The 12,327-nt window shown below is 36.2% G+C and overlaps 1 protein-coding gene across 1 annotated transcript in view; it reads left to right on the top strand.

The window, feature by feature from the left end:
• MRPL32 (mitochondrial ribosomal protein L32) overlaps positions 1 to 12,016 on the top strand; it is a 44,215-nt gene extending 32,199 nt beyond the window's left edge. Inside the window, exon 3 of the mRNA XM_021079164.1 lies at positions 11,728 to 12,016. Coding sequence (XP_020934823.1) covers positions 11,728 to 11,997 — 270 coding nt within the window. The 3' untranslated portion in view covers positions 11,998 to 12,016. The remainder of the gene's footprint in view (positions 1 to 11,727) is intronic.

Below are 12,327 nucleotides of genomic sequence, written 5' to 3'. Positions count from 1 at the left end.
TTTTTTAAAATGAGAATATATGATTATAGCAGAGTCAGTCATTGAAATCTGTCCTTATTCTCTTCTCTGTAGTGTTACTTTCATTATAATTCAAGTGCTCATGCATACATGTTTCTGCTTCTGGGCTTCTGATCCTGTTGCACTGGTCTGTTTGTCTTTCCATGCAGCAATTCTACTCTATCTTAATCAACACAACTTTATTGTGTCTTTGTATTCAATGGAGCAAATATTCCCCAATTCTTCTTGCAATAGCCATTTCGAAGTATGCTTCACACATGCATAAACACAAAAACAGTATCTTGGAGTTCTTATGGGTTTGCAGTGAATCTATATATCAGTTTGGGTAAGATATTTGCAATATTGAGTCTTCCATTTCATGAACACCATCTGATCTCTTTATTTAGGTCTCATTATCCTTCTCAACATGGTATTATTAAATTTTTTTTTAGAAGTCTTAAAAACTATTTTAAAAGATTAATTCCCAATAACTATTTTGATGCTGTTGCAAATAATCTCTTGTTAAAAATTTATCTTTCTAAAGCTATTGCTAGTATATGGTATTGATGTTACATATATTTTCTACCCGGGCTGCTAGTATAAGGAAATATAATTTGTTTTTGTAGAGTGGCCTTGTATCCAGCAATCTTTCCAAATTCATCATTGATTCTAGTCATTTATCTATAGATGGTTCTGGATTTTCTACATATCATTAAGTATAATATTAGCTCTAGGAGTCTGTAGGTGTTCTTTGTCAAATTAAGAAACTTCTCTACAACTTTTAGTGTGCTAAGAGTTCTTATTATAACAAAATGTTGGATTTTACCAAATCCTTTCATGTGTTGTATCCATCAGTCATTGTCGTAATAGTGCAGTGTAGGGACAAACCACAACAAAACTCGAAACTCGGTGGCTTATGACAACCGAACAGCTGATCTAGATTGGGCCCTGCTGGGCTTTATTGGTCTCAGAACTAACTACATACGGACTAAGCTCGAGTCTGTTCCTCATGTTTCCATTCTGGGACCAGCAAGCTTCTTGGGGACACATTCGGAACATGATGATGGCAGATATGCAGGAAGGCTAGTCCAACTATTCAAGCACATTTTAAGTATTTTCTTATATCACATGTACTAATATCTTATTGGTCAAAATAAGTCACAAGGCTGAGTTCAGTGTGGCAATGGCAAAAATGTAGATGTGTGCTAGTCCTAATAGATGAGTAAAGAATTGAGGTCAATGAGTCAATCGACTATATTCATTTACTGCTATTATTACATGATTTTGTGCAAATAAAATTGATTTTTCTATTGTTCAACTTTGTATTCGTGGAAAAAATAAAATTAATTTTGTTGTATTATCATCTTTTTATACTTCACTGAATATGGTTTGCTAATATTGTATTTAGGATTTTTGCACTGATGAACATGATGACATTAGCTAATACATTTTCTTTCTAATAATATCCTTGTCAAGTTTTGGTAACATAGTTTAGTTTTATTTATAAAATAAATGGGAGACTATTTCCTCTTCCCCTATATTTTGAAAGAGTTTACATAAGATTGGAACTTATTCCATCCATAAATGTTTGAAGAATTCCCTTTGAAGTCGTATGGCCCTTGAGATTTGTCATGAAAGTTTTAAATTTCATATTCGATTTCATTCATAGTTAAAGAATTATTCAGATTTCTCTTCTTCCTTGTTTCTGTTTTCTTAAGATGGAACTGAAAAAATAATTTCCTATCCCATGCAAGACTTTAATAATATTAACTTACTACCTTATTTTGTGGGATTTATGATGATGTTGATTTTCCCATTCTTGACATTTTTGTACTTACTCTTTTTTTTCTAATTTGATAACCCTCCCCCAGGGATATGTCAATTTTATTCATCTTGAAGAAATGAATTGTTATCCATTAATATAAATAAAAATCCATATCCATTAATCTGTGATAATTCATGTTGTCAGAGATGAGGCCAGCAGTTTCTCGTGAGGGCGTAGTAAGGGTTGGGAGCATAGTACGGCATCGTATGTGCTGAGAGTACTCTCTTGATCGGGGTGTGGCTTACAAGGATGTTCACTTTGTGAAAGTCCATTGAGCCGTACACTCACTCATGTGTGAGCTTTTCTGCATGTACAATATGCTTTACTAAAAATCAGCTTGAAAACAACATTGGGCTTGTTGAATCTATTTGTATATTATTTTTTATTTTGCTGATTTTTGCTTTTTATTACGCCTTTTCCACTTTTGTGCATTTTGTTGTTATTTTTCTGATTTATTGATGTCACTACTTATTAATTTATAGCATTTAGAGCTGAAAATTTTGTGTTATGTGTATCTTCTTTTCTCACAAGTTTTGATATGGAATATTTCATTAACATTTAGCTTGAAATATTTTCTGATTTTTCTTCTTCTTTTTTTTCTTTTTTTCTTTTTTTTTTGCTTTTTGCCTTTTCTAGGGCTGCTCCTGCAGCATATGGAGGTTCCCAGGCTAGGGGTCGAATTGGAGCTGTAGCCGCCGGCCTACGCCAGAGCCACAGCAACGTGGGATCCAAGCCGCATCTGCGACCTACACCACAGCTCAAGGCAACGCCGGATACTTAACCCACTGAGCAAAGCCAGGGATCGAACCTGCAACCTCATGGTTCTTAGTTGGATTCGTTAACCACTGAGCCACGATGGGAACTCCTGATTTTTAATTTTCTTTTCTCTTGAATTTCAACGTTATTTTAATTCCTTACCGCATTTCTTTTTTTTTTTAACCTTTAGATATTTACAAACTTTATTTCAAAACATACAATGCTTTGATAACTATTTTAAAATGTATTCCTATCTTAATTGCTTTGTGGTCAGAGAAGACACTGTATGCTTTTAATCTTTTGCAATTTGTAGAGGCTTGTTCTTTATGACTCAATATATGATCAATATTTGCTAAGTGGTCCATCTGCCCTTGAAAATGATGCTCCCTGTGCAGCTGTTGGATGCAGTACTCTATAGACATTCTTTAGATCTGATTTGCTGAGTGTGTATTCAAATCTAAATCTTTGTTGGTATTTAGTCTGTTCGTTTTATCATTTACCCCGATTGTCTAATTCTCCTTATATTTCTCCCACTTTTTCTTATATGTGTTGTAATGCTATGTTCTTAGATACATACATGTGTCGACTTAGTATATATTCTGGGTAAATCATATATTTTATTATTTTAAAGTGCTTCTCCTCCTATCTAGTAATGCTAATGTCTTGAATTCTACTTTGATGTTAATATTCCTATTTCATTTTAGCTTGTGTTTACATGAAATATTTTTATATTAATTTACTTTCAATTTCTCTGTATCCTTGTGTTTTAGATGTGTCTTCCCTAAATTGCATAGACTTTTTATCATACTTATAAGCATTGTCTTTTCGAGTTATTATTCTTTTATATTGACTACAACATACAAATATTACATTTGAGTATAATTCTATAGCCTATTTAATATCTATTTTCTTACTTATTCCATAATCTTTATCTCTCAACTTTTTTTGAATTAAAAAATTATTTCACTTTTTTTGGCAGTGTAGAAGGTATGCACTCTTAGCAGTTCTTCCTGAAATCACAGCATGCATCCTGACTCATTTACCTTCTTCCTGGGCATCACAAGGACATTTGAATACTTTAGTTTATTCTCATCTGCAATTTTAATTCTGCCTACAACATAAACCTTCTGAAAATAAAAACATACAGTCAATATTTATTTTGATTTATCTATGTATTTATTATTTTCATTTCTTCCTGCATCTTAAACTTTCTCTCTGGAATAAGTCTCCTGCACAAAGAATATCCTTAAGTTTTCTCTGTAAGTCGGGTCTGCTAGTAATATATTATTTCAGTTTTTGTTTGTCTAAAAGTATATTTAATTCACCTTCATTTTTGAAGGATGTTTTTGCTACAGAACAGGATTTAGAACATTGAAGATATTACCCCATTAACTTTAAGCTTCGTTGTTCTTTTGAAAGTAATTTTTCTGATTGCTTCTATGATTTCTTCTTTTTGCCTTTTATTATCCCTTCTCTCTCTATCCCTCTCTTCCTCTGCCCCCAGTGTTACTCTGGTATTTTAAGGTGTGGGTTTCTTTTTGGCTTTTTGTCTTGGATTTTCTTCGGAACTTTTGCGTCTGTGAGTTGATGCTTTCCATTCATCTTGGAAAGTTCAGAGCCATTATGTATGTTATGACTTGTAACAGTTTTCCCAGTGTTGTCTAACCTTCTCTTTAGTGTTTTTCATTCTTTTATGTTTTCTTCTGGATGTATCCCTCCTGATCTTCTATCTGATTCACTAATTTTCTCTTCAAGTTATTCTAACATTTTGTAAAACCTAACATTGAGTTCTTAATTTTAGTTATTATATTTTAATTTTTTCTATAATTAAATGTTCTTTTTAAAGATTTATTTTTTTGTTTTCCAGTTCTGCGCAAATAGTCAATCTTGTGGTTTAGCTCCTAGACCATAATAAGAGCAGTTATTTTAAAATCTATGTCTAATAATTGCAATGTCTGGAGCTACAGAGCTGTTTCTACTGTCTGATGTTTCTGCTGATTCTCTTTTATATAGTATTGATTCTTATTGTTTTTTTCTTTGTTCTTAAAATGTAGTTGATTTACAGTATTGTGCCATTTCTGCTGGACAGCAAAGTGACTCAATCCTATTTATACATACATTCTTTTTTTAATGTTATTTTCCATCATGGTCTATCTCAGGGGATTGGATATGGTTCCCTGTGCTATACACAAGGACCTTATTATTCTTCCATTCTAAATGTAATAGTTTGCATCTACTAACCCAACCTCTCAGTGTATCCCACCCATTTCCTCCGCCCACCCTGGCAACCACAAGTCTGTGAGTATTGGCTCCTATTGTGACTTGCTTGCTTCCTTCTTTTCTTTCTCTTTCTTTTTTCTTTCTTTCTCTTCCTTCCTTCCCTCCTTCCTTCCTTCCTTCTCTCTTCCTTTTTTTCTGGTGGGAGAGCAGGAATTCCAAGAGTTGTATTTAAAAATTCCATAGCGATGGGAGGGGGAGGGAGTGGGAGGGATCGGGAGCTTGGGCTTATCAGACACAACTTAGAATAGATTTACAAGGAGATCCTGCTGAATAGCATTGAGAACTTTGTCTAGATACTCATGTTGCAACAGAAGAAAGGGTGGGGGAAAAATGTAATTGCAATGTATACATGTAAGGATAACCTGACCCCCTTGCTGTACAGTGGGAAAATAAAAAAAATAAATAAATAAATAAAAAAAATTCCATAGAGGTAACTTGGATGATATTCTATTGCATGTATACCATAATCTGTTTATCCATTCATCCATCAGTGGACACATGGCTTTCTTCTACCATAGCAGTTATGAATAATGCTGCCATGAAAATGAGGGCATAAATATCTGGTGAAGACCATTCTTTCAGTTATTTGGGGGATATACCTGGAAACAGACTTGCTGGATCATGTAGTAGTTTTATGTTAGTTTTTGAGGAATTCCTGTATTGTGTTCTACAGTGGCTGCACCACTTTACATGCCTGTCCACAGCACATAAGAGTTTTGATATCATCACATCCTCCCAGCATTTGTTTTCTGTTTTTTTTGTGGTTTTTTTTTGTTTTGTTTTAAGTCACAGCTGTTCAAATAGGTGTGAAATGGTACACCTTTGGGGTTCTCATTTGCATTTCTCTAATGATTAATGATGTTGTGTATCTTTTCGTGTGCTTATTGGCCAAGTGTATATCTTCTTTGGAGAAATGTCTATTCAAGTCATTTGCCCTTTTTTAATTGGGTTGCTTGTTTTTTGTTGTTTTAGAAGTTCTTTATATATTCTAGTTATTAATTCCTTATTATATCTGTGACTTGCAAATATTTACTCACATTTTTGTGGGTTGACTTTTTACTCTGTAATGGTGTCCTTTGATACATAAAAGGTTTTTTTTTAATTTGACAAAGTCCATTTTGTCTATTTTTTCTTTTGTTGCCTGTGTTTTACTGTCATAAAAAAGAAATTATTGTCAAATCCAAAGTCATGAAATTTTCCCCCATGTGTTGGGAAATACTGTTGGTTTTTCTAAGAGTTTTACAGTTTTAGCTGTTACTTTTGATCTTTGATTCATTTTGGATATGGTGTAAGGTAAGGGCTCAATTTCATTATTTTTTTTATGTGGATACCCAATTTTCTCAACACCACTTGTTGAAACACTGCTCTTTCACCATTGAATGATCATGGCACCCTTTTCAAAAACCATTGTGGGTGAGGGTTTGTTTTGAGGCTCTCTATTAAATTCCATTGATCTATATATCTGTCTTTATGTCAGTACCACACTGTTTTGATTACTATAGCTTTACAGTAAATTTTGAAATCAGGAAGTGTGGGCTCTCCAAATTTTTTCTTTGTTTTCAAGGTTGTTTTTGCTATTTGAAGATCCTTTGAGATTCCACATGAATTTTAGGTGGATTTTCTTTCTCTTAAAAAAAAAGTCATTGAGATTTTGATAGATTGCATAAAATCTAGAAACTGCTTTGGGTAGTATTGCATTTTAACAGTATTAAGTCTTCCATCCCATTAATGTAGGATGCCTTTCCATTTATTTAGTCTTCTTTAATTTATTTCAGCAATGTTTTATAGTTCTCGGTGTATAAGTATTTCACCTTCTTGGTTCACACAAGCAGATTTTATATACTTCTTTTTTAGCATTCTAATTCTTTTGGGGTAAGAGTTTGACCTCTAATTTTTCTTTTTTTATACAGCACCTTATTGATGTTCCATGATCTTTTATTAAGTTTCTGTCTGGAACACACATATTTGCATATATACACATATATGTACATACATTTTATGTAACTTTCTTGTGTTCTTTGTGTTGTCATTATTTATTGTTTTGTTTGTTTTTTTGTCTCTGATTTTCTTTATTTTTAAAAATTAGTCTGTTTTTAATTAGACAATTTTTTCATATGACTAATTCTTCTGGACTGTGCATTTTTTGTATTTTTAGCTGTACCTGCAGTATGCAGAAGCTCCAGGGCCAGGGATTGAACCTGCACCATAGCAGTGACCAGAGCCACGGCAGTGAAAACACCAGATCCTTAACTGATAGACCACCAGGGAACTCTTGGATTGTGCATTATTATTTAAGAGTAAAGCAGTTAAAAACTGATTACAATTTCTATGTGGTCATATCTTGTCATTTGTGAGTTTCTAAGTGGAGTAATCTGGAGGGAAATTTTCAGTTTTATGGAAGGTGGCTTCAAAAAGAACCTCATAGGCTGAGGTGTGCTCTGACTGGACAACTGACCTTCAGTCCATCCAGTTCTAGTAAAACTTCAGGGAGATAATTGGATTTTCTTTTTGGTATTCGCTTATATACCATGACCATGTGGATTTGCGAGCCATTTGCAGAACTTTGAAGTAGAACGAGGTTATATGGAGGGTAAACCCCACTAGGAGAACTGGATTGTCCTTCCTTTACACTTGGAAAATGATAGCAGCAGCTGCTTGTGACCTTTTACAGAGCATGTAGGCATCCCAAGATGCCTTTGTTTCCATCTGGACTCATGCTATATTGTCCTCTGCTCATGTAATTCTCTTCCTATTTTTTTAATATTTGCCAAACGGTAAATGAAACTTTACATTCTCTAACTGTGTCTATCTTTACATCAGTCATGCTGGTGTCACCATTTAGTAAGTAGACTTTCCCTTAACCTTCCTGCTTACCTGTGTTCCTTGCAGTTATCTCCTGCCACACCTGTTGCTTCTGAGGTCCTCACCACCTGTGCTCAATTCCATTAGAGAAGATATTTCTCTTCTCATGATGAGGTAGGAGAAGGAAGTCACCTCACCATGCAGGGGTAGAAGTTAGATTTATGGGTCTAGGTGTTCCTTGAAAAGGTTCCTAATACATCATCTTGCGTTTAGCACAGTCCCCAACTGTGCCTCCAGTTCCTGGGTCTTTCTGGAGTTCTGTGACACAGTCCGCTTGCTTCTCACCCTTCTTTGAACATGTAGGATTTAACTTTCTCTGCTTGTAATTTGCCACCTTTTCATCCGCTTTTCATCTTCCAGAAAATGTGTTGATATCCCTCATCTGCTATCCTTCCATTTCTCATTCTCTTTTCCCTTGAGGGTTTGTGCGATTTTTCTCTATTGCTCCCATTTTGATGGGGTCACAGGAGAGAGTAGGTGATGTGTGCCTAAGCTCCCAAATTCAACCTGAAGCCCTTTTTTTCCTCCCAATAACACTAAGAATAATTGTGCTAATTTTATATATGAAATTTCATGGCCACTCAATAAGTAGGGGGTGAAACTACATTTGTCTGATACTAAGGCACACATTATCATGGCATATACCATGATATGCTTGCCCTTATAAGACAGTTTCTCCTCTAATTAAGCAAAGGTTACATTTAAGGAAAATACATCCATTAATTTAATGCAGAACAGCCTTAGGCAAAATCAAACCATTTTAATGTTTTTCCTGGTAAAGAAGGAAACTTACTCCAGTGTCCTCAGGTAATAATGCACATCTCAGAAAAAAATCTTTCAACTCACATGTGTTTTACACATTCATTTCTGCATGTAAGAATTATTACTTAAAATAATACCAGTAATAGAAAGTGCATAACTGTTTATTAAACTCAGTATGCAGCCAGTTTTCAAAGAGTCTCTATCTGGCAGAATTACTAATTATATTGTAACCTCTTTCTATCTCTCTCTTTGTCTTTAAAAGAAATGTGTATTTCTTTTATTAAGTCTTTTTTTTTTTTTTTTTTGGCTGTGACTGCAGCATATAAATGTTCTCAGGCCAGGGATCGAACCCCTGCCACAGCAGTGACCTGAGCCACTGCAAAGACAATGCCAGATCCTTAACCTACTGCACCACAAGAGAACTCCTATTACCACCCCCCTTTTTTCTATTATGTCTTTTTAAAAAAAATTTATTATTTTTATTTTTTGTATTTCTCTTAGTTGAATGATAACAGTTAACCCTTGGAATGCATGTACTTTGTCCAGTGACTACAGCCACTGGAAATATGACCTAAAAGTCAAGAACCAGAAAATTATCTGGACATTTTTCACTCATGAATATTTAATGTCTAAACTAAAACCTTCTTAGTTTTACATTACAAAACCAAAGCTGACAGTGCAGTTGATTACTAATTTGATATTTTTTTCCACTAGGAAAAAGAACGAAGGTCTCTCATTCCATGCCTCTCAAGATAGGAAATAATAAATTACACTGTAGTGGCTGAATGCATGTACTTTGGTACTTAAGTGAATTTTTTCAAATTCCCGGACCCACTAGTTGTGTGACCTTGGGGAATAATACATCTTGAAACACAGAGCTGCTTTATTTAGGAAATGTTGGTAATAAGAACAGTGTCTACCTCAGGGAGTTTTTGTAAATATTAAAAGAGGAAATTCAGGTAAAGGATTAGCATGGTGTCAGGCACATAGTCAGCACGTAATAATGGACAAAGACTATTACAAAAATGAAAGGTTTTCCTGGATAAGCCCCTAGAAAATGTAGTGAAATGAAGTTAAACAGAAAAATGGAGGGTGATAATGGGAGAACTACTGCACACCAGACATCATACTAGTTACATAGCTTAATAATTTCAGTTCTGCAAAAAACTCTGAGTTGCATAGAGTCTCTCTTTTTCCAAACAAGGAGGAAAGTAAGCTGAGCTCACATGGAGGTGGGACTGGAATTCAGGTTCCTGCCTGTCTACCTCTGACCTCTGTCCTCATCTTTCATAGCATGCACTTTACTAAAGCTAGATGCTAACCTGACTTGAAGTCAAGTCATCTGTGGACTTGTAATCTATTTCTGGTTATTTCATTAATGCTATGTTATTACGTATAAAGTAAAAAAATTAATTCCTTCTTCTTTCTTTATTCATCCTTGAGGAGGGTGAACCATAATTGTCCTTCATTTCTCATGGGGTATGAAAAACTATTTTAGAGGGCAAGTCCCTAGATAAAAAGAATAATCAAATTCTAGAACTAGAAGGGGCTTTAGAGATCACAGGGGAAAACCTACTCATCCTGCAGAGGAGGAGACCCAGGCTTAAAGGAAACAGAATTTGCCCAAGTTCTGACAATGAGTATTTGAATGGTGGTTGGCTTCTCTGCTGGTGAGGCTTGGGCTGAGGCAGAGAAATATCTCTCCTCGTGGAAGCCAGAAAGGCTAAGAATAGTGGGTCATACCTTCTTGTGACTCTTTGACACCACAACCCATCTTCAGGCATCCTTCCATCTCCACCTGGAGAGAAAGGAGAGCAACAGCATTGCTCCTGGCTGGGATCACAGACATCTGGTCAACCTCAAGAATTCTCAGTCCATTCAAGCAAACCTTCCTCTAATCCCAGCCGTAGCTGATCAAAGTAGTTTCTAATATTTACAATGGACTTCTTGTGAAATATTTATATTATATAAACTGTATATAGTACTTGGTAGTTCTATTATTTCTATTGATTTTTTCTTCTTTTCTTTCACATTTCCCTAGGCCAGCAGAGCCTAGGAATTGGGGTTCCAATGCATTCTCAATACTGTAGAAGAGGCATGTGCACTATCAGACAGGTGGATGTGCAGTAGACATCTGGTGGAGAGATCACAAGACAAAAACAAAACTAAACTATCCTAATGATGCTCCAAACCAAACATGTGCCAGCATGTATGACCTCTCGTTTTTGGCTGGAAGATAAAATAAGCAGTCTTGTCAATTCTTTCAACAGATGCCTATTCTACTTTTACCTTTGAAAAACAGCCTATCAGTCTTACTGATGATCACAGTGGAAAGAGAATATGATTTCTTTGATCAGTTTTGGATGGGGAAGGAAACCGGCCTCCAGCTCTGCCTCTGCAAACAGGATATGTGTGCACAGTGCACAGGGAAGATTAAGCTCCTCTTTGTGCCCTTATTAGAAAGAGAACAGGTGCCAAGCAGTGCACACATTAGCAGAATACAGTAAACACGAGGTGCTGACTCAGCCTGTTGAGTGCACCAGAATGAGGACAGGACCAGTACAATGAGTCCTATATGCAAAGATGAGGAGAACTTTGAAGAATTATGTGCATTTTTTGGGGGTTTTGTAAATTTGAACCTAATTTACTCACAAATACATAACCCTATCATTAAACACTAGGAAAACATCTTTTTTTTTTTTGTCTTTTTGCTATTTCTTTGGGCCGCTCCCGCGGCATATGGAAGTTCCCAGGCTAGGGGTCTAATCGGAGCTGTAGCCACTGGCCTACACCAGAGCCACAGCAACGCGGGATCCGAGCTGCATCTGCAACCTACACCACAGCTCACGGCAACGCCAGATCCTTAACCCACTGTGCAAGGCCAGGGATCGAACCCGCAACCTCATGGTTCCTAGTCAGATTCGTTAACCACTGCGCCATGACGGGAACTCCTAGGAAAACATCTTTTAAAAATTCCTCTCTCTTTAAAAGAATGCTTTTAATGCTGGATCTTTCTTTCAGGTAAAATTCATCAATTCATTACTGTCAACAATCAAGGCCTGTGATTGCCTCACATAGGGCCCCCTTCCAGAGAGACACTGGAAAAATGGAGAAAAGAGTCTCATTGCTTCTGCCATTAGCCCTTAAATTGATTGTGTTGATTGCTTTTTGAAAGCATGAGAAAGAAAAAAATGCTTTAGGAAACAAAAGGGTTTGGAAGTAAGGTTCTATTCCTACACAAACAGGCAAGGGCACCTTGGAGGAGCTGCTCACACAATGCGGTGGCTTGTCAAGATCTTTCGTCAGATTCGAACTGCATCTGCAACCTGGAACACAGCTCACGGCAATACCAGATCCTTAACCCACCGAGCAAGGCCAGGGATCACACCGGCATCCTCATAGATACTAGTCAGGTTAGTAACCCGCTTTGCGAGCACAGAGCTGGCATGCCTCAACCCTGTCTGGACTTTTACTTGTGGGAAAGCCTATTTGTATTAGGTGTCTATTGCTTGTAATGAAAGATATGTGTGTGCATATGTGTGTGAAAATTATTAATTGAGTTATTGTCCATTCCTTGTGGACAAGACCCTACTTTGTACCCCACTCTAGTAACTGAAACTCTTTCTTCCTCGTCCGTCCCCTAATCTATATTCCCTATATCATTGTTTCCAAATATTTGCTCTTTCTCTGAAATCAGATTATGCATCCCCACCCTGTGCTAAATGATCTGCCCTACATCCCTGGAGAGAAGGACATGTGATCTGGACTTGGCCCAGCTGTGCTTTGGTCAGCGGGTTGCAAATGTCCATCACATTGACTCTGTTTAATCAGAAACTTTGAGCCAG

The sequence above is a fragment of the Sus scrofa genome, chromosome 18 (assembly GCF_000003025.6).
Source record: "Sus scrofa isolate TJ Tabasco breed Duroc chromosome 18, Sscrofa11.1, whole genome shotgun sequence".
Classification (NCBI taxonomy): domain Eukaryota; kingdom Metazoa; phylum Chordata; class Mammalia; order Artiodactyla; family Suidae; genus Sus; species Sus scrofa.
The sequence above is the reverse complement of the archived record's forward strand: the minus strand, read 5'-3'. Positions and strand labels throughout refer to the sequence as shown.